This window comes from Bombina bombina, chromosome 1, assembly GCF_027579735.1.
Source record: "Bombina bombina isolate aBomBom1 chromosome 1, aBomBom1.pri, whole genome shotgun sequence".
NCBI lineage: Eukaryota > Metazoa > Chordata > Amphibia > Anura > Bombinatoridae > Bombina > Bombina bombina.
This window is the reverse complement of record NC_069499.1, coordinates 1,492,532,955-1,492,558,565: the sequence shown is the minus strand read 5'-3', so window position 1 is coordinate 1,492,558,565 and position 25,611 is coordinate 1,492,532,955. Positions and strand designations below refer to the sequence as shown.

The window sequence follows — 25,611 nt, the reverse complement described above, 5'->3', positions numbered from 1 at the left end:
ATTTGTTTCTGATGCCATTGTTCATTTGACTAAACTAAGGGCTAAGAATTCCGGATTCGCCATCCAAGCGCGTAGGGTGCTATGGCTTAAATCCTGGTCAGCTGACGTGACTTCGAAGTCTAAATTACTCAACATTCCTTTCAAGGGGCAGACCTTATTCGGGCCTGGTTTGAAGGAAATTATTGCTGACATTACTGGAGGTAAGGGTCACACCCTTCCTCAGGACAGGGCCAAATCAAAGGCCAAACAGTCTAATTTTCGTGTCTTTCGAAATTTCAAGGCAGGTGCAGCATCAACTTCCTCCGCTTCAAAACAAGAGGGAACTTTTGCTCAATCTAAGCAGGCCTGGAAACCTAACCAGTCCTGGAACAAAGGCAAGCAGGCCAGAAAGCCTGCTGCTGCCTCTAAGACAGCATGAAGGAACGGCCCCCTATCCGGCGACGGATCTAGTAGGGGGCAGACTTTCTCTCTTCGCCCAGGCGGGGGCAAGAGATGTTCAGGATCCCTGGGCGTTGGAGATCATATCTCAGGGATATCTTATGGACTTCAAAGCTTCCCCTCCACAAGGGAGATTTCATCTTTCAAGGCTATCTGCAAATCAGATAAAGAAAGAGGCATTCCTACGCTGTGTGCAAGACCTAGTTATGGGACGGAACAAGGACAGGGTTTTTATTCAAATCTGTTTGTGGTTCCCAAAAAAGATGGAACCTTCAGACCAATTTTGGATCTAAAGATCTTAAACATATTCCTCAGAGTTCCATCTTTCAAAATGGAAACTATTCGGACCATCCTACCCATGATCCAAGGAGGTCAGTACATGACCACAGTGGACTTAAAGGATGCCTACCTTCACATACCGATTCACAAAGATCATCATCGGTTTCTAAGGTTTGCCTTTCTAGACAGGCATTACCAATTTGTAGCTCTTCCCTTCGGGTTGGCTACAGCCCCGAGAATCTTTACAAAGGTTCTGGGCTCACTTCTGGCGGTTCTAAGACCGCGAGGCATAGCGGTGGCTCCGTATCTAGACGACATCCTGATACAGGCGTCAAGCTTTCAAGTTGCCAAGTCTCATACAGAGATAGTTCTGGCATTTCTGAGGTCGCACGGGTGGAAAGTGAACGAGGAAAAGAGTTCTCTATCCCCACTCACAAGAGTCTCCTTCTTAGGGACTCTTATAGATTCTGTAGAAATGAAAATTTACCTGACGGAGTCCAGGTTATCAAAACTTCTAAATGCTTGCTGTGTTCTTCACTCCATTCCGCGCCCTTCGGTAGCTCAGTGTATGGAGGTAATCGGCTTAATGGTAGCGGCAATGGACATAGTGCCATTTGCGCGCCTTCATCTCAGACTGCTGCAATTATGCATGCTGAGTCAGTGGAATGGGGATTACAGAGATTTGTCCCCTCTGCTAAATCTGGATCAAGAGACCAGAGATTCTCTCCTCTGGTGGTTGTCTCGGGTACACCTGTCCAAGGGTATGACCTTTCGCAGGCCAGATTGGACAATTTTAACAACAGATGCCAGCCTTCTAGGTTGGGGTGCAGTCTGGAATTCCCTGAAGGCACAGGGATCGTGGACTCAGGAGGAGAAACTACGTCCAATAAATATTCTGGAGTTAAGAGCAATATTCAATGCTCTTCTGGCTTGGCCTCAGTTAGCAACACTGAGGTTCATCAGATTTCAGTCGGACAACATCACGACTGTGGCTTACATCAACCATCAAGGGGGAACCAGGAGTTCCCTAGCGATGTTAGAAGTCTCAAAAATAATTAGCTGGGCAGAGTACCACTCTTGCCACCTGTCAGCAATCCATATCCCAGGCGTGGAGAACTGGGAGGCGGATTTTCTAAGTCGTCAGACTTTCCATCCGGGGGAGTGGGAACTCCATCCGGAGGTGTTTTCTCAGTTGATTCATCGTTGGGGCAAACCAGAGTTGGATCTCATGGCGTCTCGCCAGAACGCCAAGCTTACTTGTTACGGATCCAGGTCCAGGGACCCAGAAGCGACGCTGATAGATGCGCTAGCAGCGCCTTGGTTCTTCAACCTGGCTTATGTGTTTCCACCGTTTCCTCTGCTCCCTCGACTGATAGCCAAAATCAAACAGGAGAGAGCATCAGTGATTCTGATAGCGCCTGCGTGGCCACGCAGGACCTGGTATGCAGACCTAGTGGACATGTCATCCTTTCCACCATGGACTCTAAGACAGGACCTTCTGATACAAGGTCATTTCAATCATCCAAATCTAATTTCTCTGAGACTGACTGCATGGAGATTGAACGCTTGATTCTATCAAAGCGTGGCTTCTCCGAGTCAGTCATTGATACTTTAATACAGGCACAAAAGCCTGTTACCAGGAAAATCTACCACAAGATATGGAGTAAATTTCTTTATTGGTGTGAATCCAAGACTTACTCATGGAGTAAAGTTAGGATTCCTAGAATATTGTCTTTTCTCCAAGAGGGCTTGGACAAAGGATTATCAGCTAGTTCCTTAAAGGGACAGATTTCAGCTCTGTCTATTCTTTTGCACAAGCATCTGGCAGAGGTTCCAGACGTCCAGGCATTTTGCCAGGCTTTGGTTAGATTTAAGCCTGTGTTTAAACCTGTTGCTCCCCCGTGGAGCTTAAACTTGGTTCTTAAGGTTCTTCAAGGAGTTCCGTTTGAACCCCTTCATTCCATTGATATTAAACTTTTATCTTGGAAAGTTGTGTTTTTGATGGCTATTTCCTCGGCTCGGAGAGTCTCTGAGCTATCTTCCTTACAATGTGATTCTCCCTATCTGATTTTTCATGCAGATAAGGTATAGTTCTGCGTACCAAACCTGGGTTTTTACCTAAGGTGGTTTCTAACAAGAATATCAATCAAGAGATTGTTGTTCCATCGTTGTGCCCTAATCCTTCTTCAAAGAAGGAACGTCTTTTACATAATCTGGACGTAGTCCGTGCCTTGAAGTTTTACTTACAAGCTACTAAGGATTTTCGTCAAACATCTTTCCTGTTTGTCGTTTACTCTGGACAGAGGAGAGGTCAAAAAGCTTCGGCAACCTCTCTTTCCTTTTGGCTTCGGTGCGTAATAAGCCTAGCCTATGAGACTGCTGGACAGCAGCCCCCTGAAAGGATTACAGCTCATTCTACTAGAGCTGTGGCTTCCACCTGGGCCTTCAAAAATGAGGCCTCTGTTGAACAGATTTGCAAGGCTGCGACTTGGTCTTTGCTTCACACTTTTTCAAAATTTTACAAATTTGATACTTTTGCTTCTTCGGAGGCTGTGTTTGGGAGAAAGGTTCTTCAGGCAGTGGTTCCTTCCGCTTAATCCTGCCTTGTCCCTCCCATCATCCGTGTACTTTAGCTTTGGTATTGGTAACCCACAAGTAATGGATGATCCGTGGACTGGATACACTTAACAAGAGAAAACATAATTTATGCTTACCTGATAAATTTATTTCTCTTGTAGTGTATCCAGTCCACGGCCCGCCCTGTCCTTTTAAGGCAGGTCTAAATTTTAATTAAACTACAGTCACCACTGCACCCTATGGTTTCTCCTTTCTCTGTTTGTTTTCGGTCGAATGACTGGATGTGACAGTTAGGGGAGGATCTATATAGCAGCTCTGCTGTGGGTGATCCTCTTGCAACTTCCTGTTGGGAAGGAGAATATCCCACAAGTAATGGATGATCCGTGGACTGGATACACTACAAGAGAAATAAATTTATCAGGTAAGCATAAATTATGTTTTTTCAAAGTCAGTACAATCACTAGTCATTTTTGTCTATTTTTTAGATAAGGAGAGGGGCAGGTACCTAGTCTGTATCTTCCCCTATGATTTAAATAGAGGGGAATACTACCCAATATGTGAAAGGGAGTCACTATCACTTCTGATAAGCCACACAGGTATTTACTGTATGGGGGTATAGAGGCTATAAAGGAGGAAAGAGGATCTGTGATCTGGGTTATAAAAGGAAACCTTGCACTCTAATTGGGCAAGGCTGTTCTTTCAAATGAAGGAGGTCACATGTTCAAGTGGACATCAAAGTATTTAATAAAATAAAGTACCATGCTTAGTTTTTAGAAGCTTACAATATGAAATAAACATTTAGAAAACAAGCACATTTTTCTTTTAATCTTTTATTAGAAACTGACATGACAAAAGTTAAATGGACAAAGTTAATTATATGATCAATCTTTAAGGGAAAGAATCACTGTCACCATACCTTGTGCAAAACAATGCCAGCCTTTAAGTATATAAAAAAACTGGTTAAGAAATGAAAGAAGCTGAAAGACTACATTAACCTTACATATACCCCTTTGCTGAATAACGTATTTTGTTGCAGCTCTACCAGAAGAGTGTTAAAGCCATAAAGTTTCAGAGCATGACGAGAGAATTATTTGGGGGGGGGGGGGGGAGGGTTGGGGGAATCCACATGAAAACTATAATTTCCTATTTAATTTTTTCTTGCACAAAAAAACTGAACAGTAGATGGAAAAATAAAAATCATAGTCACTGTTATTAAATAGCTTCACACTTAATATACAAATGTATGTACAACTGTATAAATCTCTGAAGTCTATTATAAATGCTAGATATTTTAAAGAGAAAACTGATGCTGGGTTTCAAAGTTGATTGAAATGTAAATAAGGAAAACAAAATACCTGTATCTAGAGCAGCATTGTTCCAATATAAATATATATATATAAAAAAAAATCTGAAAACATCTTAAGAAAAAATGAGGTGAAGTATTCAGACTGCAGTGCTTAGTGGGTAAAAACATTTACAAAAGCTTAAGATTGCATACCACTTCCAATAAAATAATGGAAAAAAAATGTAAACATACAAAAAAAATGTGTTTTTTTTCAGCAACAAACTGCTTTTGAGTAAAACCTTAGACATTCTAGTGTAAAAATGTAATGATTTCCTAAGGGAATAAAAAATAAAATCTTACTACGTGTTTAAGACATACAATTAGTTAAACACTATTCATATGCAGCTACAGATAAATACGTGAATGGTAAGCCTATCAGGGAGCTGCTTCCATCCATATACCCTAAGCGCCACCCACAACATCCCATTAGAGGGGCATGGAGCATACTGACCTTTTGCGTGGGTTAAACACATATGTAAGAAATAGGAATTTATTATGAATAAGTATTTTATTTTTACACTAGAAAATTATTTAAAGTGATGCAACACACAGAACACCACATAAACCCCCCAAAAGCTTCATAAACAATGTTACAGTGCATTTTCAATACAAATAGCAACACAAACTTGGGTTTAAAAAAAAAAAAAAAAAAAAAGGTTTCTTGAACAGATAAAATAGGAATTAAAAGGACATTGAACATTTGTTACAGTAAGATATTTTAAATACAAGAAAAGATAATGTTGCTTTCAAAACTTAGGGCTATAACCATGTTCCAAATGAAAGGCTTAAAAAAACCTATAGTATAGTAGCACTAATTCTCCATAGACTCTAAATGAGATTTTCATTTGCTACCTTTTAAGTTTCCATCTGGAATATTATATAGACCTTAGTTTGTATATCCACTGCTAGCAGCATCTTTATTTTAGAGGCTCAGACCCATGCTGAATATGTACAACAGAAAAAACATTTGGGACAAAATATAATGAGCATCAAATGAATCTTATGAAGCAACGTTGGGATCTACTTTGTTCATCATATTGTTGGGCAGCACTTTATATAGAGCATCTTCATTAATTGATCTGTTCAGAAAAAAAACAGTTAAGCTTAAAAGAAAAGAAAATCCAAAGATTGTATTAAAATGTGTGTTATGTATATAAAAAAGCTATACATACACATCTGTGCAAACAGGCACAAAAGAAAGAAGTGCTATTTGATCCTAAATGTCTGTTAGCCCTGGACTTCAAACATCAGCCAACAAACCAATAGATAAGGTGTATACTTGGTACACAGGTTGCGCGCCGTCAAAACTCAATTACACCATTAATGAAGCAGATATATAATACAACCCAGCATGTGGTATATAAGGGATACTTGTGAACAAGGACTGGAAACACATGGTTAAAAGATCAATAAGGCAAATTGGAAGCAAAATAAGTTTATGAAAACCAAATATACATTTTTTTTGTTTGTTTTATTGGCATTAGGTCTTGTATCCCCCTCACAAAAAACACGACTCTGCATGGTAATGGGAATAAAAAGTAAATAACGTAATATTAAACAATTTTACATTTTAAATTATCTTGATATACTCTGTAGAAGATCCTAGATACTAAAAGTTACAAAAGTTTATTAAGTATTGCTCTTCATGCTGAAATTCATAATATTTTCCATAATTACAAACCAATTTACAAAAAGTATTTGAATGAGCAAAATCAGAGCTGCATTCTTGATTTACACTTATTCCTCCAACAGCACCTGTTTGAATCTTCAGATCTTCTCAGCCTTCCACAAGGCTTTGATTCTCTGATCCATGAGCATGTTTTTATATCGCGCATACAAAACTTTTCTTGCTTTATAGCTTTTGCCTTTTATTCTGTTTTGTTATCCCTGAGATACTGTCGTTTTCCAGAGCTCGATCTCTTCCATTGGTTTCACTAAATCCATTTGCAGCCCCATACTGTTCTTCTGTTATCTCCTCAAAAATGGAAACAGCCGATTCACCTTTCTCAGATTTATACTGCATATCATGAAGTTTGGATACTGCTTTGTCTATAGTCGATACGCTAATAAGATTAAAGTCATGCATGCTTACCAAGTGAAGCATGAAGTTTTGACAAAGATTTTTCTTAATTATTGTAGGACCAAAATTTTCCACAAAGAGCATGCAAGCATTATTCATCTGATTGTCTGCAATAAACCTGAAGAAAAAAAAATATAACAGTAAATAACTATTACACAATTTTTTTATTAAACGTACTATAAATGTTCTTCACATGCAGAGTGACTATCTTAGAGATGAAATATAGGGATAGTTTATAGTTATTTACCAATGACATTTAGGTACCAGTGGGGTAAAGCTGGCTCAAAAGCTTTCTTCAACTATGCATATGCCCCTACAAAAGCCGTAAGGTACCAATCCCTTCTACTTTGCCCACCTCAGAAAATAAGCAGATTCTGCTATAGCAGAACTGATGTACACCATCTAAAAGTAGCGATGAGAGCCTCTATTGTTAAAATATAGCTAAATACAAGATGCATGGGTCATTAGCAGGGTATTAATGAAAGGATGACTCTAGAAAAGATGAAAATCCTTGAGTTGAGGGGATTCCAAACCGTAGCCCAGCTCTTTAGACTGGCGTCTGCAGATCTTATTAGAAAGCAGATGCACTAAAGAAATATGTTCATAGAATCATTGATCCACTGTGGCACAAAACAAAATTAGTGTAGCTTTACATGAAACTTTTTTTTTTTTTTAAATATTCTCCTTTTGATTCCTGATCTTTACTAGTTACAGATAGTAACATAAAGGGACAGTTAACTAAAAAACAGAACAAATCTCCACCTTAAATTTGTTCCCAATGATCCACTTTACCTGCTGGAGTGTATTAAATTGTTTACAAGTATTTCCTTTACCCTTATATTGGCATTTGAAATAGTTTATTCAGCCTGTGGTCCAAGCTATAGATAAGCTGTGTAAACACAACCAGCAGAAGAAATTACACTCCAATGGGGTATAGAAGAGATAAGGTAATAAAAACTACGGGTGGGGAGCTGTGGACTCTTTCCATCAGAAGAAAAGGAAATTATCAGGTAAGGATAATTTATGTTTTTCTTCTTAAATGGAAAGAGTCCACAGCTGCATTCATTACTTTTAGGAAAACAATACCCAAGCTATAGAGGACACTGAATGCCAAGACGGGAGGGTACAATAGGCGGCCCATACTGAGGGCACCAGGCCTGAACCTCTACCCAATAAAAAAAAATGCTTCGTCCGAAGCTGAGAACATTTTAAGAGGAAAAGCCCCAAATTAAACTAACTTGCAGTTAGTCCAGAAGCCAAACTAGAGACCGCAAACTGACTCGACTGAGCCAACAGTCCTCCAGGAGACACCGTCGCCCAACAAACGGTCCCCCACCGCTCATCTCCACAAATGAAGGAGACACAAGCCGAAACCCCCAAGGGAACAAGGCAAAGGAGAACCAAGGAAACCGAAAGGTCCCCTAATACAAAACACCACCACCACGAGTGAGCCCAGCTCACAGAGACCCAAAGGGGCCCAAACAGGGAAAGGAGGCCACGCTTATACCAAGTGAAACCCGGGATAAGACCGGGCACAGAGACAGAACAGACGTCTCCCTAATATTCTGCAAGCACGGAATGCAACTGAAGAGGCAAAGTCCTCCCAGTGTCTGGCCATATAATATTCGACCATGAAAAAGTGTGTAATACACCCAGGTGAAAAACCCTAAGTTTTAGAACACAGAGTCCATAACAGGACGACACATAGGATACTTGCGAGGAAGAAGCAGTCAAGCAAGAAACAGAACGCAAGCAACCCCCTTATAGAGGGCACGTTCCAGGCAACCTAAGTCGCCGGACCTACACACAGGTCCCTGAAATTAGCATATGAACCTCCTAGGTTTAGCTTTCAACTAAGAATACCAAGAGAACAAAGAAAAATTGGTGATAAAAGTAAATTGGAAAGTTGTTTAAAATTACATTCCCTATTTAAAATCATGAAAGTTTTTTTGTACTTGACTGTCCTTTTAAATATATCACCTCCCTTCCCTCCCAACCCAGTCATTAGACCGAAGTAAAGGAGAGAAAGGAAGTAACAAGGTGCAGAGGTGTCTGAAGTTTATAATACCAACAACCTGTCTTACAGAAACAAGGCGGGCCGTGGACTCATTGTGTCAAAAAGAAATAAATTTATCAGGTAAGCATAAATTTTCTTTTCTTTTTAATGACACTATGAGTCCACGGATCATCTTAATTACTATTGGGTATCAATACCCAAGTTAGAGTACACAGATGATACGGGAGGGACAAGACAGGGAACCTAAACGGAAGGCACCACTGCTTGAAGAACCTTTCTCCCAAAGGCAACCTCAGCCGAGGCAAAAGTGTCAAATTTGTAAAATTTTGAAAAAGTGTGAAGAGAGGACCAAGTTGCAGCCTTGCAAATCTGTTCCACAGAAGCTTCATTTTTTTGAATGTCCGTGAGGAAGCAACAGCCCTCGTGGAATGAGTCATAACTCTCTCTGGAGGGCTGCTGTCCAGCAGTCTCATATGCAAAACGTATGATACTCTTCAGGCAAAAAGAAAGAGAAGTAGCCGTAAGCCTTCTGTCCATTACGTTTTCCTGAGAAAACCACAAACAAAGAAGAAGACTGACGAAAATCCTTAGTTGCCCGTAGGTAAAACTTTAAAGGCACGAACCACGTCCAAATTGTGTAAAAGCCGCTCCTTCTGAGAAGGATTAGGACACAAGGAAGGAACAACAATCTCCTGATTAATGTTCTGATCAGAAACATAAGGAGACTCATACTGCAAAGCAAAGAGCTCTGAAACTCTGCAAGCAGAAGAAATAGCCACAAGAAACAAAACTTTCCAAGATAACAACTTAAAATCTAAGGAATGCATAGGCTCAAACGGAGCCCCTTGAAGAACTTTGAGAACCAAATTAAGACTAGGAGGAGTAACTGGCTTGAACACAGGCCTGATCCTGACTAAGGCCTGACAAAAAGATTGCACAGCTGGAACATCTGCCAGCAGTTTGTGTAACAAAATAGATAAGGCAGAAATTTGACCCTTTAAGGAACTTGTCGATAATCCTTTCTCCAGACCCTCTTGTAGAAAGGACAAAATTCTAGGAATCCTAACTCTACTCCAGGAGTAGCCCTTGGATTCACACCAATAGAGATATTTACGCCATATATTATGGTAAATCCTTCTAGTTACAGGCTTACAAGCCTGAATCATGGTCTCTATGACCGATTCTGAAAAGCCCCGCTTGGATAAAATTAAGCATTCAATCTCCAAGCAGTCAGCTTCAGAGAAACTAGATTTGGGTGGAAGAAGGGCCCTTGAAGTAAAAGGTCCTTCCTCAAAGGAAGTCTCCAAGGTGGCAGGGACGACATGTCCACCAGATCCGCATACCAAATCCTGCGAGGCCAAGCTGGTGCAATGAGGATCACCGAGGCCCTCGCCTGCTTGATTCGAGCAATGACCCGTGGAAGAGCAAACTGAGAAAATAGGTATGCCGCCAGGGCATCTATCAGTACCGCCTGAGGGTCCCTGGACCTCGACCAGTACCTCGGGAGCTTGGCATTCTGCCAAGATGCCATGAGATCTAATTCCGGCTGACCCCATTTGAGAATCAGGCTGGAGAACACTAACGGATGGAGTTCCCACTCTCCCGGATGAAATGTCTGCCTGCTTAGGAAGTCCGCCTCCCAGTTGTCCACCCCTGGGATGTGGATCCGCGACACAGCAAGAGTGGGTTTCCGCCCACTGAATTATTTTGATTACCTCTGTCATCGCTAAGGAACTTCTCGTTCCTCCCTGAGGATTGATGTAAGCCACTGAAGTTATGTTGTCTGACTGGAACCTGATAAACTGGACAAAGGCTAACTTGGGCCAGGCCCGAAGAGCATTGAAGATCGCTCTCAGCTCCAGGATGTTTATAGGAAGAACAGACTGAGTCCAAACTCCCTGAGCCTTTAGGGAGCCCCAGACTACTCCCCATCCTAGAAGGCTGGCGTCTGTTGTCACTATCACTCAAGATGGTCTGCGAAAGCAGGTTCCCTGGGAAAGATGATCCAGAGACAACCACCATTGCAGAGAATCCCTTGTCTCCTGCTCCAGAAGTATTTGAGGAGACAAGTCCGCATAATCTCCGTTCCATTGCCTGAGCATGTTTAACTGCAGAGGTCTGAGGTGGAACCGAGCAAACATGATGATGTCCATTGCCGCCACCATCAGCCCGATTACCTCCATGCACTGAGCCACTGATGGTCAAGGAGTGGACTGAAGAACTAGACAAGTATAGAAAATCTTTGATTTCCTGACTTCTGTCAGAAAAATCTTCGATAGGGAATCTATTATGGTTCCCAAGAAAGTTACCCTTGTATTTAGGATTAAGGAACTCTTTCAAATTTACCTTCCAAGGAAGGATAGCAACATACCAGTGTGGGATCTTGCTTGTTGGAAGGATGGCGCCTGGACTAGGATGTATTCCAGATAGGGTGCCACTGCAATTCCCCGTAACCGAAGCACCGCCAACAGCAAACCCAATTCTGGGAGCTGTGGCAAGACCGAAGGGCAGAGCCACGAATTGGAAGTGTTTGTCTAGAAAGGCAAACCTTAGAAACTTGTGATGGTCCATGTGAATGGGAACGTGCAAGTATGCGTCCTTTAAATCCACCGTTGTCATAAATTGACCCTCTTGGACCAAAGGAAGAATGGAACGAATAGTTTCTAACTTGAAGGACGGTACTCTGAGGAAATTGTTTAGACTTTCATGAACCCAAGCGCTTCTAGTCGCCCTGAACTGTGTCACCTCCGTATATGCAACAGAAATGGCGCGCAATGCTAAAATTATCGCCACACTTAGCCCCGCCCCTCGTGGGCGTATCTAATTAACAATTTTCCGGTCGGTATTATTCAAGTTAAACCGCCAGGAGCAGTGAAACCGCCATAACATTTTTAACTACGCAGCAATCTCAGCCCCAGTGCCTGCTATGCTGTCTAAGAGTCTCCTTCAGTAAGGAGAAATAAAATGTCCCAAGAGAATAAAGAGCTTACTAACGACAACTGCCCTTTCATTCCTCCTTTAAGTAAATATAGTGCACTTACCTGACCAATGCCCGACAGCAAGGCATCTCACCCGGCTTGAGAGGTCCTCTCCCTCACATAGGCCTGTGGAACAAAAGAGACTGAGTATTTCCCCTCAGGTCTTCACAATTAGGACAGCATAAAATCTATGAGAGGCGCAGTGAGAATTATGTCCCACTAGTTCTCATTGCTCTAAAGCCACCACTGCTCTACTGAAGAGACTGATGTGGACTACGGATACACCCTAGAACAAAGCAGCACAATCTAGCATAGAAAATGTTGGCTCAGGATTTTTTTTTATCTCTGTAACACATTAGCATCAAAACATAATGAGCAAGTGACATTTTGCAAAGTCACATGGTCCATTCTTACTCTTAAAGGATAGAACTAGCAATCAGAAAGTGACATTTTTAACAAAATGAAACTTGACAAAAAAACGTTACTGTCTCTTTAAAACTTAAACTAACTTTTTTACTATAAACTCATGATTGAAGAATCTAAAACACCACCTAACTTTACCACTTCCTAGCACTAACGCAGGCAAAGAGAATGACTGAGTTGGGAGAGAAGGGAGGTGATATTTAACAGCTTTGCTGTGGTGCTCTTTGCCGCCTCCTGCAGGGCAGGAGTGGTATTCCCAATAGTAATTAAGATGATCCGTGGACTCATTGTGTCATTAAAAAGAAATCTATACCCTAGCAGACTAAGCTAACAGGATAGACTCAACAAAGCTCACACATCCAGAGGAGACTGCGAACCGAACGCAGTTCCTTAGACCGCACGGGCATCCTGACCTGCAGACCCACAGGGAAACAAAAGAATCCCGAAAGAGGTACAGGAACGAGCATAAGGATAGCACAGCCATCCCCACAGAGCACAAGTACAACACGACTCTGAAACAAACAACAAGGCCATAGACCTAAGGATCTATCAAATAAAGGCCCAACAAGTCTGCATGGAGCCAGCAAGACCACAGGAGGAAACAATCCCACCTTTCCGCCTCCCATCCAGGAGAAGCCCCAAGCAAGGACTCTAGCTCCATAGGGAGGAGAATATCCTCTAAAGAAAAGGGATAATGCCGAAAGGGCAACAACTGTCCTCAATGTCCAAAGTCACCAGCTAATGGGAAAAGAAATTCCCAACCCAGATGTCCTAGAAAAGGCTACAAGTAGATTGCCAAGCAGAGGCACAGCCAACCCATTCACCTGCAGAGCAGGGAATCCACGGGAACACTGGCAAGCTGACCAAGGGAATGCAACCCTAAGGCGCACCAAAAATGGACATCCAGCTCCAGCAGCTGGGTATGAACCAACCACCCTTGAGGCTCAAGCCACACGGCTAACCACCAGATGACATGGGCCACTCTGTGGTAAAGAGTAAAAAATACTCCGAAAAACCTGGCCAACCATGACCAAGTTAGGTAGAAGGAGCAAGGACATAGCCCAAGTTCCCACTACCGTGGGACACCCCAACCAGCCCTGAGATCCAAGATTCCAAAATCACCCAAGACTGGGTCAGAAAAAAGGCCAAGCGAAGCTTCAGCAACTGGAAGTCTCAGGGAGTAAAACAGGTTAGGGCACCTAATAGTTCAGGCAAACCTTACCCTAGAACTAAACACCCCAACCGGCCAAAAAGCCAGACACAAGGGTATGGATGCATATCTAGAGAATCTAGATAGCGAGAAGAACTTGAAAGCTCTGACCAAAGGAAGGAACCTAGCTAAAGTCCAACTCGGCAAGGAGCAATGCTAGAAGTCTTATGAAGATACTTCTCAGAGCCTCAGGACAACCAAGGGATACCTCAAGGTCAAAAAATCCTACTAGCAGGACTAGTCTTCCTAACACCTCCACACAAGCAGAGGACACAAGGAAGAGAAGGCACAGCCAACCCAGCTCCGGAAAACCCTGAGCTAAAGAAAAGTCCCTGCAGGGAACAACCATCACCGGGAAACACAGATCCCTAAAAGGAGACCCACTCAACCGGAGGCAATGGAAGAAAGCCTCTTATAACTCAGTCAAGAGTAAGAGCTGCATCTAGTATACTAGAAACAGCTTACGCGTACACCTGCAAGATGTCAAACTGCAACAGGTTTCAAACTGAAAACCTTCCGCATGCTAGACAGCTATCCTGTACAAGCTGTTGGATCAAGCCCAAAAGGCCTAAAATATGAGGGCCAAACCACTTAATAGCGTTAAGGGGCATTAAGCCCTCCTACCCTCCACCACATGGGGGAGGAAACTAAGTTCTGATGAAATCAGATGTCAAAGTGACGCAGCAGAAAAACTCCCCTACCAGGTCATCTATGACTGAAGGCTATAAGGACTGAAACAATCCTTCCCACCTCACGGACCCACGGGTCCTCTCGAATGCTTAGTTGAACATGAAAAAACAACGATAACCTGAGCACTCGGCACTTCTACCGAACCAGCCGAGCAGAACAGCGCCACGTGTCTGAACAGCCGCAAAACTGAACAAACCCGACAGGACAAGCCTGCACCCAGGGTCCCAACCAGCAAGCAGTGTAAATTCTCCCTTGTAGCGGAAAAAACATAATAGACATTTTTAACAGAGGACTAACATGTCCAACATCTTCTGAAGAAGTAGTAAAAGGAGTATCAATCCCAGAAGGTTCCCGAAGGAAACAAAAACAAAAGACATCCCATCGGATATAAATAAAATATAAGGCAACCCTGAGGTTAACACCCAAAAAGACAAAGGCCTACCCGCAGGACCATCCAAACGGAGCCCTATCACACAAAACTGCGAAAGATCTCAAACAAATGACAATCAGGAGAGTAAGTCATCCCCACATGTCTAATGAGGTGCACCATTCGAATAATCAGACTGAAATGCCCTGTATCTGGTAACAATAGGGTCATTCAATAACTGAAAAACATGTCTGAGCAACACGCGAAGGCACGCAATCCTGTAACAGAAGGCACAACACTCAGGGACAGATACTTACGCAGGGAACTGTAGAGGCCCTCCCCAAGGCGGAAGGCCTGGGACAATATGGCACAATCACATTCTCAAAGAAACGCCTGGACTCTGCAGACGAACAATCGCCAACATTATGTGGAAGCGAAAATGTGCTGCAACCTCTGGGGGAAACATGCCACCCCGCATGGAGGAACCATAAACTGGGTTACCCGCATGTTCAGAAGTATTATTTGATAGGGAGCTCGCCTCTCAGAGGACAGGACCCCCAGAGGCGGATGGCTCAGCAGTCCCTTGATTCCCCAAGCCCGAGGAACCAGGCGATCTGAAATGGCATACGGAACAAAACTGGTCGACAGGCGTCAGCGAGGCCACTCCGGATTCATCACCAGACACAGAATCTGAAATCAAAATAGTCTCAGTATCAGAATCCTCTGTAACTGAATCTGAAATTAACACAGTCTCAGCATCAGAATCCTTCATAACTGGATAGAGGATATATAAATATTGACTAAAACGGCACCTGACACCCCCAGTGGCTGGGACACTCACCACATCCTATGACCAGACCCCTGCGGACTAGAAAATTTCCGTTGCCACACGGTCGGGAATGCGGAAATAGAATGTAACGTAACCACGCCCGAACACAAGGTGAACCGTACAGTCCAAACAAGCGCGCGCCCAGCCGAACTTCCAAAGGCCTCAATGTTCCAACCACGAGCCCAGTAAACATCACACATAAGAAGCTTGAATCACAAACAGGATTATAACACCCCCCCCCCCGTTTAATAACCCCCCTCAGGAGATATTAACCCTCGATTCCAAGATACTAAAAGAGAGTCACTGAGACCCTTATGTATATATATATATATATAAGCCAGTTCATATACATAAACCTTAAAAAGCAAAATCTCATACATTTTATGCAGTTGGTAAAAAAAAGTAATTGGAAATACATTAAAGGGAAAAACTATTTTACAGTATACTGTCTCTTTAAGAAAAATGTGTGCTTCCATAAACATTTGCTTCTTTAGAGAGAGAGACAGAAAAAAAAAATGAGTGCACGAGCCATCACTAGTAGGCGGCAAACTACCCAAAATAACAGAGCTTTTAGTCTCTTAGTCATACATATGGAAATTTAGAAAAGTATAAAACGTTAAAGCAAGGTAAACTAAGAGCAAACTGGTACTGCCACAAACTTACAGAATAAAATAGGGTGGTTCTTGACTCAGCATAATATTGCGTCCTAGCTTTTTTTTGCAAGCTTAATACTGCAGCCGCACTGATTTTTTACAGCAGCCCCTTAATACTAGCTTGTGGTCCGTTGTTAGTGATGTCACGGCAGGCCGCACTATACTTTTGAAAAAACAGAATTTATGTTTACCTGATAAATTACTTTCTCCAACGGTGTGTCCGGTCCACGGCGTCATCCTTACTTGTGGGATATTCTCTTCCCCAACAGGAAATGGCAAAGAGCCCAGCAAAGCTGGTCACATGATCCCTCCTAGGCTCCGCCTACCCCAGTCATTCGACCGACGTTAAGGAGGAATATTTGCATAGGAGAAACCATATGGTACCGTGGTGACTGTAGTTAAAGAAAATAAATTATCAGACCTGATTAAAAAAAACCAGGGCGGGCCGTGGACCGGACACACCGTTGGAGAAAGTAATTTATCAGGTAAACATAAATTCTGTTTTCTCCAACATAGGTGTGTCCGGTCCACGGCGTCATCCTTACTTGTGGGAACCAATACCAAAGCTTTAGGACACGGATGAAGGGAGGGAGCAAATCAGGTCACCTAAATGGAAGGCACCACGGCTTGCAAAACCTTTCTCCCAAAAATAGCCTCAGAAGAAGCAAAAGTATCAAACTTGTAAAATTTGGTAAAAGTGTGCAGTGAAGACCAAGTCGCTGCCCTACATATCTGATCAACAGAAGCCTCGTTCTTGAAGGCCCAAGTGGAAGCCACAGCCCTAGTGGAATGAGCTGTGATTCTTTCGGGAGGCTGCCGTCCGGCAGTCTCGTAAGCCAATCTGATGATGCTTTTAATCCAAAAAGAGAGAGAGGTAGAAGTTGCTTTTTGACCTCTCCTTTTACCGGAATAAACAACAAACAAGGAAGATGTTTGTCTAAAATCCTTTGTAGCATCCAAATAGAATTTTAGAGCGCGAACAACATCTAAATTGTGCAACAAACGTTCCTTCTTTGAAACTGGTTTCGGACACAGAGAAGGTACGATAATCTCCTGGTTAATGTTTTTGTTAGAAACAACTTTTGGAAGAAAACCAGGTTTAGTACGTAAAACCACCTTATCTGCATGGAACACCAGATAAGGAGGAGAACACTGCAGAGCAGATAATTCTGAAACTCTTCTGGCAGAAGAAATTGCAACTAAAAACAAAACTTTCCAAGATAATAACTTAATATCAACGGAATGCAAGGGTTCAAACGGAACCCCCTGAAGAACTGAAAGAACTAAATTGAGACTCCAAGGAGGAGTCAAAGGTTTGTAAACAGGCTTAATTCTAACCAGAGCCTGAACAAAGGCTTGAACATCTGGCACAGCAGCCAGTTTTTTGTGAAGTAACACCGACAAGGCAGAAATCTGTCCCTTCAGGGAACTTGCAGATAATCCCTTTTCCAATCCTTCTTGAAGGAAGGATAGAATCCTAGGAATCTTAACCTTGTCCCAAGGGAATCCTTTAGATTCACACCAACAGATATATTTTTTCCAAATTTTGTGGTAAATCTTTCTAGTTACAGGCTTTCTGGCCTGAACAAGAGTATCGATAACAGAATCTGAGAACCCTCGCTTCGATAAAATCAAGCGTTCAATCTCCAAGCAGTCAGCTGGAGTGAAACCAGATTCGGATGTTCGAACGGACCCTGAACAAGAAGGTCTCGTCTCAAAGGTAGCTTCCAAGGTGGAGCCGATGACATATTCACCAGATCTGCATACCAAGTCCTGCGTGGCCACGCAGGAGCTATCAAGATCACCAACGCCCTCTCCTGATTGATCCTGGCTACCAGCCTGGGGATGAGAGGAAACGGCGGGAACACATAAGCTAGTTTGAAGGTCCAAGGTGCTACTAGTGCATCCACTAGAGCCGCCTTGGGATCCCTGGATCTGGACCCGTAGCAAGGAACTTTGAAGTTCTGACGAGAGGCCATCAGATCCATGTCTGGAATGCCCCACAGCTGAGTGACTTGGGCAAAGATTTCCGGATGGAGTTCCCACTCCCCCGGATGCAATGTCTGACGACTCAGAAAATCCGCTTCCCAATTTTCCACTCCTGGGATGTGGATAGCAGACAGGTGGCAGGAGTGAGACTCCGCCCATAGAATGATTTTGGTCACTTCTTCCATCGCTAGGGAACTCCTTGTTCCCCCCTGATGGTTGATGTACGCAACAGTTGTCATGTTGTCTGATTGAAACCGTATGAACTTGGCCCTCGCTAGCTGAGGCCAAGCCTTGAGAGCATTGAATATCGCTCTCAGTTCCAGAATATTTATCGGTAGAAGAGATTCTTCCCGAGACCAAAGACCCTGAGCTTTCAGGGATCCCCAGACCGCGCCCCAGCCCATCAGACTGGCGTCGGTCGTGACAATGACCCACTCTGGTCTGCGGAATGTCATCCCTTGTGACAGGTTGTCCAGGGACAGCCACCAACGGAGTGAGTCTCTGGTCCTCTGATTTACTTGTATCTTCGGAGACAAGTCTGTATAGTCCCCATTCCACTGACTGAGCATGCACAGTTGTAATGGTCTTAGATGAATGCGCGCAAAAGGAACTATGTCCATTGCCGCTACCATCAACCCGATCACTTCCATGCACTGAGCTATGGAAGGAAGAGGAACGGAATGAAGTATCCGACAAGAGTCTAGAAGTTTTGTTTTTCTGGCCTCTGTCAGAAAAATCCTCATTTCTAAGGAGTCTATTATTGTTCCCAAGAAGGGAACCCTTGTTGACGGGGATAGAGAACTCTTTTCCACGTTCACTTTCCATCCGTGAGATCTGAGAAAGGCCAGGACAATGTCCGTGTGAGCCTTTGCTTGAGGAAGGGACGACGCTTGAATCAGAATGTCGTCCAAGTAAGGTACTACAGCAATGCCCCTTGGTCTTAGCACAGCTAGAAGGGACCCTAGTACTTTTGTGAAAATCCTTGGAGCAGTGGCTAATCCGAAAGGAAGCGCCACGAACTGGTAATGTTTGTCCAGGAATGCGAACCTTAGGAACCGATGATGTTCCTTGTGGATAGGAATATGTAGATACGCATCCTTTAAATCCACCGTGGTCATGAATTGACCTTCCTGGATGGAAGGAAGAATAGTTCGAATGGTTTCCATCTTGAACGATGGAACCTTGAGAAACTTGTTTAAGATCTTGAGATCTAAGATTGGTCTGAACGTTCCCTCTTTTTTGGGAACTATGAACAGATTGGAGTAGAACCCCATCCCTTGTTCTCTTAATGGAACAGGATGAATCACTCCCATTTTTAACAGGTCTTCTACACAATGTAAGAATGCCTGTCTTTTTATGTGGTCTGAAGACAACTGAGACCTGTGGAACCTCCCCCTTGGGGGAAGTCCCTTGAATTCCAGAAGATAACCTTGGGAGACTATTTCTAGCGCCCAAGGATCCAGAACATCTCTTGCCCAAGCCTGAGCGAAGAGAGAGAGTCTGCCCCCCACCAGATCCGGTCCCGGATCGGGGGCCAACATTTCATGCTGTCTTGGTAGCAGTGGCAGGTTTCTTGGCCTGCTTTCCCTTGTTCCAGCCTTGCATTGGTCTCCAAGCTGGCTTGGCTTGAGAAGTATTACCCTCTTGCTTAGAGGACGTAGCACCTTGGGCTGGTCCGTTTCTACGAAAGGGACGAAAATTAGGTTTATTTTTTGCCTTGAAAGGCCGATCCTGAGGAAGGGCGTGGCCCTTACCCCCAGTGATATCAGAGATAATCTCTTTCAAGTCAGGGCCAAACAGCGTTTTCCCCTTGAAAGGAATGTTAAGTAGCTTGTTCTTGGAAGACGCATCAGCCGACCAAGATTTCAACCAAAGCGCTCTGCGCGCCACAATAGCAAACCCAGAATTCTTAGCCGCTAACCTAGCCAATTGCAAAGTGGCGTCTAGGGTGAAAGAATTAGCCAATTTGAGAGCATTGATTCTGTCCATAATCTCCTCAAAAGGAGGAGACTCACTATCGACCGCCTTTATCAGATCATCGAACCAGAAACATGCGGCTGTAGCGACAGGGACAATGCATGAAATTGGTTGTAGAAGGTAACCTTGCTGAACAAACATCTTTTTAAGCAAACCTTCTATTTTTTTTTTTCCATAAGTCCTTTCTGGGGTCGACCATAGGAAACAATTTTTTAAATATGGGGGGAGGGACGAAAGGAATACCGGGCCTTTCCCATTCCTTGTTAACAATGTCCACCACCCGCTTGTGTATAGGAAAAGCTTCTGGGAGCCCCGGCACCTCTAGGAACTTGTCCATTTTACATAGTTTCTCTGGGATGACCAACTTGTCACAATCATCCAAAGTGGATAATACCTCCTTAAGCAGAATGCGGAGATGTTCCAACTTAAATTTAAATGCAATCACATCAGGTTCAGCCTGTTGAGAAATGTTCCCTGAATCAGTAATTTCTCCCTCAGACAAAACCTCCCTGGCCCCATCAGACTGGGTTAGGGGCCCTTCGGAAATATTATTATCAGCGTCGTCATGCTCTTCAGTATCTAAAACAGAGCAGCCGCGCTTACGCTGATAAGTGTTCATTTTGGCTAAAATGTTTTTGACAGAATTATCCATTACAGCCGTTAATTGTTGCATAGTAAGGAGTATTGGCGCGCTAGATGTACTAGGGGCCTCCTGAGTGGGCAAGACTCGTGTAGACGAAGGAGGGAATGATGCAGTACCATGCTTACTCCCCTCACTTGAGGAATCATCTTGGGCATCATTGTCATTATCACATAAATCACATTTATTTAAATGAATAGGAATTCTGGCTTCCCCACATTCAGAACACAGTCTATCTGGTAGTTCAGACATGTTAAACAGGCATAAACTTGATAACAAAGTACAAAAAACGTTTTAAAATAAAACCGTTACTGTCACTTTAAATTTTAAACTGAACACACTTTATTACTGCAATTGCGAAAAAACATGAAGGAATTGTTCAAAATTCACCAAATTTTCACCACAGTGTCTTAAAGCCTTAAAAGTATTGCACACCAAATTTGGAAGCTTTAACCCTTAAAATAACGGAACCGGAGCCGTTTTGAACTTTAACCCCTTTACAGTCCCTGGTATCTGCTTTGCTGAGACCCAACCAAGCCCAAAGGGGAATACGATACCAAATGACGCCTTCAGAAAGTCTTTTCTAAGTATCAGAGCTCCTCTCACATGCGACTGCATGCCATGCCTCTCAAAAACAAGTGCGCAACACCGGCGCGAAAATGAGGCTCTGCTTATGCTTTGGGAAAGCCCCTAAAGAATAAGGTGTCTAATACAGTGCCTGCCGATATTATTATATCAAAATACCCAGATAAAATGATTCCTCAAGGCTAAATATGTGTTAATAATGAATCGATTTAGCCCAGAAAAAGTCTACAGTCTTAATAAGCCCTTGTGAAGCCCTTATTTACTTGCTGAATAAACATGGCTTACCGGATCCCATAGGGAAAATGACAGCTTCCAGCATTACATCGTCTTGTTAGAATGTGTCATACCTCAAGCAGCAAGAGACTGCACACTGTTCCCCCAACTGAAGTTAATTGCTCTCAACAGTCCTGTGTGGAACAGCCATGGATTTTAGTGACGGTTGCTAAAATCATTTTCCTCATACAAACAGAAATCTTCATCTCTTTTCTGTTTCTGAGTAAATAGTACATACCAGCACTATTTCAAAATAACAAACTCTTGATTGAATAATAAAAACTACAGTTAAACACTAAAAAACTCTAAGCCATCTCCGTGGAGATGTTGCCTGTACAACGGCAAAGAGAATGACTGGGGTAGGCGGAGCCTAGGAGGGATCATGTGACCAGCTTTGCTGGGCTCTTTGCCATTTCCTGTTGGGGAAGAGAATATCCCACAAGTAAGGATGACGCCGTGGACCGGACACACCTATGTTGGAGAAAGGTGACCTTTGTCTGAGGAATCAAGAAACTCTTTTGTAAATTGATCATCCAACCATGCCTTTGAAGAAACAACACTTGTTAATTCGTGTGATATTCTGCTAAATGAAAAGACTGAACTAGTACCAAGATATCGTCCAAATAAGGAAACATCGCAATACCCTGCTCTCTGATTACAGATAGAAGGGCACAAGAACCTTCGAAAAGATTCTTGGAGCTGTTGCTAGGCCAAATGGAAGAGCAACAAACTGGTAAAGCTTGTCTACAAAAGAGAATCTCAGAAACCGATAATGGTCTGGATAAATTGGAATATGAAGATAAGCATCCCGTAAGTCTATTGTGGACATAAAATGCCCTTGCTGAACAAAAGGCAGAGTATAGTCCTTATAGTCACCATCTTGAAAGTTGGGACTCTTGCAGAACTGGTCTGAAAGAATTCTCTTTGGGACAATGAATAGATTTGAATAGAACCCCAAATCCTGTTCCTTTAGAGGAACTGGAACCATCAACCCTGAATGCTCTAGATCTGAAACACTTCACAGCCTTCACAGGATTTGTTGGAACATGAGAAAGAATCTTCTCAAGGGAGATCGCATTCTGAAACCTATATTCGGTACCCTTGAGACACAATAATCTGAATCCACTGATTCTGAACGGAACCTGACCAAATTTCCTTAAATGATTTTAATCTGCCCCCCACCAGTTGAACTGGATTGAGGGTCGCACCTTCATGCAGTATTGGGAGCTGGATTTGGTTTCTTATAAGGCTTGGTTTTATTCCAATTTGAAGATGTTCTCCAACTGGAACAAGAGGCCTTAGGGGGAGGAGTCTACTTTTGTTCCTTATTCTGACGAAAGGAACGAAAACGATTAGGAGCCTTAAATTTACCTTTAGACTTTTTCTTGAGGTAAAAAACTAATTTCCCCCTAGTAATAGTGGAAATAATAGAATCCAATTGAGAACCAAATAGATTCTTACCCTGGAAAGACAAAGAATGATCTAGATTTAGACATGTCAGCATTCCAAGATTTAAGCCATAAAGCTCTGCTGGCTAAAATAGCTAAATGACATAGATTTAACATCAATCTTAATAATGTCAAATATAAAATCACAAATGAAATGGATTAGCATGTTTAAGCAGAGAATAATGCTGGATAAATCATGATCTTCTACCTGACGAGCTAAACTATCCAACCAAAAAGTTGAAGCAGCAGCCACATCAGCCATAGAAATGACAGGTCTAAGAATATAACCAGAATGTAAATAAGCTTTCCTTAGATAAGATTCAATCTATCTAAAGGATCATTAAAAGAAGTACTATCTTCCATAGGAATAGTAGTACATTTGGCAAGAGTCTAAATAGCCCCATCAACCTTAGGGACTTTTTCCCAAAACTCCAAATTAGCCACAGTTAGAGGATAAAACTGTCTAAACCTAGGAGGATTAAAGAAGAACCAGGCTTAGACCACTCTTTAGAAATCATACCAGAAACAGCATCTGGAACAGGAAAAACCTCAGGAGCAACCTTAGGTTTAAAAACAGAATTTAAACGTTTACTGTTTTTTTTTTTTTTTTATCAAGAGGACTAGACTCCAATACCCAAAGTAACCTTAACGTCCTTTAACAAAGACCAAACCTGGGCGAAGAGAGAGAGTCTGCCCCCGACTAGATCCGGTCCCGGATCGGGGGTTACTCCTTCATGCTGTCTTAGAGGCAGGCGCAGGTTTCTTGGCCTGCTTCCCCTTGTTCCAAGCCTGGTTAGGTCTCCAGACTGGTTTGGGCTGGGCGAAATTTCCCTCTTGTTTTGCATTAGAGGAAACTGAAGCTGCTCCACTCTTGAAGTTTCGAAAGGAACGAAAATTATTCTGTTTGGTCCTTAACTTATTGGACCTATCCTGAGGAAGGGCGTGACCTTTTCCTCCAGTATTATCAGAAATGATCTCCTTCAGACCAGGCCCGAAAAGGGTCTGTCCCTTGAAGGGGATGTTAAGAAGCTTAGACTTTGAAGTAACGTCTGCTGACCAGGACTTAAGCCATAGCGCCCTACGCGCCAAAATGGCAAAACCTGAATTTTTAGCCGTTAGCTTGGCTAAATGAAAAATGGCGTCAAAAATAAAGGAGTTAGCTAACTTAAGAGCTTTAATCCTGTCTAAAATATCATCTAACAGGGTGTCTCCACTTGTAGAGCCTCCTCAAGAGACTCGAACCAGAAAGCCGCTGCAGCAGTAACTGGGGCAATGCATGCAAGAGGCTGGAGAATAAAACATTGATGCATAAAAATTTTCTTAAGGAGACCCTCCAATTTTTTATCCATAGGATCTAGGAAAGCACAACTGTCCTCGACTGGGATAGTTGTACGCTTAGCTAGGGTGGAGACTGCTCCCTGCACCTTAGGAACCGTCTGCCACGAGTCCCGTATGGTGGCATCTATGGGAAACATCTTTTTAAAAGCAGGAGGGGGAGAGAACGGTACACCTGGTCTATCCCATTCCTTAGTAATAATTTCCGAAAACCTCTTAGGGACTGGAAAAACATCAGTGTAAACAAGTACTGCAAAGTATTTGTCCATTTTACACAATTTCTCTGGAACCACAATGGGGTCACAGTCATCCAGAGTCGCTAAAACCTCCTTAAGCAATAAGCGGAGGTGTTCAAGCTTAAATTTAAAAGCTGTCATCTCAGAATCAGACTGAAGTAGCGCCTTCCCTGAGTCTGAAATATCACCCACAGATAGAAGCTCACCTGCCTCGGCTTCTGAGCATTGTGAGGGTATATCGGACACAGGCAATAAAGCGTCAGAAAGCTCTGTATTAATTCTAGCCCCAGAGCTGTCTCGCTTTCCTTGTAGCCCTGGCAGTTTGGAAAACACCTCTGTGAGGGTAGCATTCATAACTGCCGCCATGTCCTGTAAGGTAAAAGAATTAGACGCGCTAGATGTACTTGGCGTCACTTGAGCGGGAGTTATAGGTTCTGACACATGGGGAGAGTTAGATGGCATAATCTCCCTCTTTTCAGTCAGAGAATCCCCTGGAGATAAATCTTTAAGCGCCATAATATGGTCTTTATAGTTTATAGAAATTTCAGTACATTTGGTACACATTCTAAGAGGGGGTTCCACAATGGCTTCCAAACATATTGAACAAGGAGTTTCCTCTATGTCAGACATATTTAACAGACTAGTAATGAGACAAGCAAGCTTGGAAAATACTTTAATAAAGGTACTGTGCCTTTAATAGAAAAAAACTAGCACTTAAACTGCAAAACAGTGAAAAAATACAGTAAAATCTTTGACATTTTTACAGTGTGAATAAGGGACTAAAGCAGCATTGCACACACTTGCAAATGGATGATTAACCCCTTAGGCCCCAAACCGGATTGAAAAACGTTAAAAAACGTTAAAAATCAATTGAGCACCATGCCACAGCTCTGCTGAGTCTCCTACCTGCCCTTAAATACGATTTTGTGCAGAAATAACCCCTTTGAAATGGTTCTCAGATGCCAGAGGACTCTTCTAGGGAAGCTGGATGTCTCAGTCTGTATTAAAACTGCGCAGTTAGAGCGCTAAAATAGGCCCCTCCCACCATGTACTGGATGTCAGAGGGGCCTTAAGAAAATACTCCTAGGAGTATCTGACTAGCCATGTGGAAACTAGGCCCCAAATAAAGACTTATCTCCCTCAGAGAAAAAACGTCCTATTTATGAAATCATGTATACGTTTTGTCACTAAGCAATATGAATATTAACATGAGTATTACCCTGTTTATGTAAGCATGATCCC

At 42.8% G+C, this 25,611-nt stretch overlaps 1 protein-coding gene across 1 annotated transcript in view; it reads right to left on the bottom strand.

Moving 5' to 3' along the window:
* Window positions 1-4,108: 4,108 nt before the first annotated feature.
* LOC128653847 (polycomb protein SUZ12) overlaps window positions 4,109-25,611 on the bottom strand; it is a gene marked incomplete at its 5' end in the record, with an annotated part of 125,861 nt that continues 104,358 nt past the window's right edge. Inside the window, 1 exon segment of the mRNA XM_053707384.1 lies at window positions 4,109-6,837. Coding sequence (XP_053563359.1) covers window positions 6,492-6,837 — 346 coding nt within the window. The 3' untranslated portion in view covers window positions 4,109-6,491.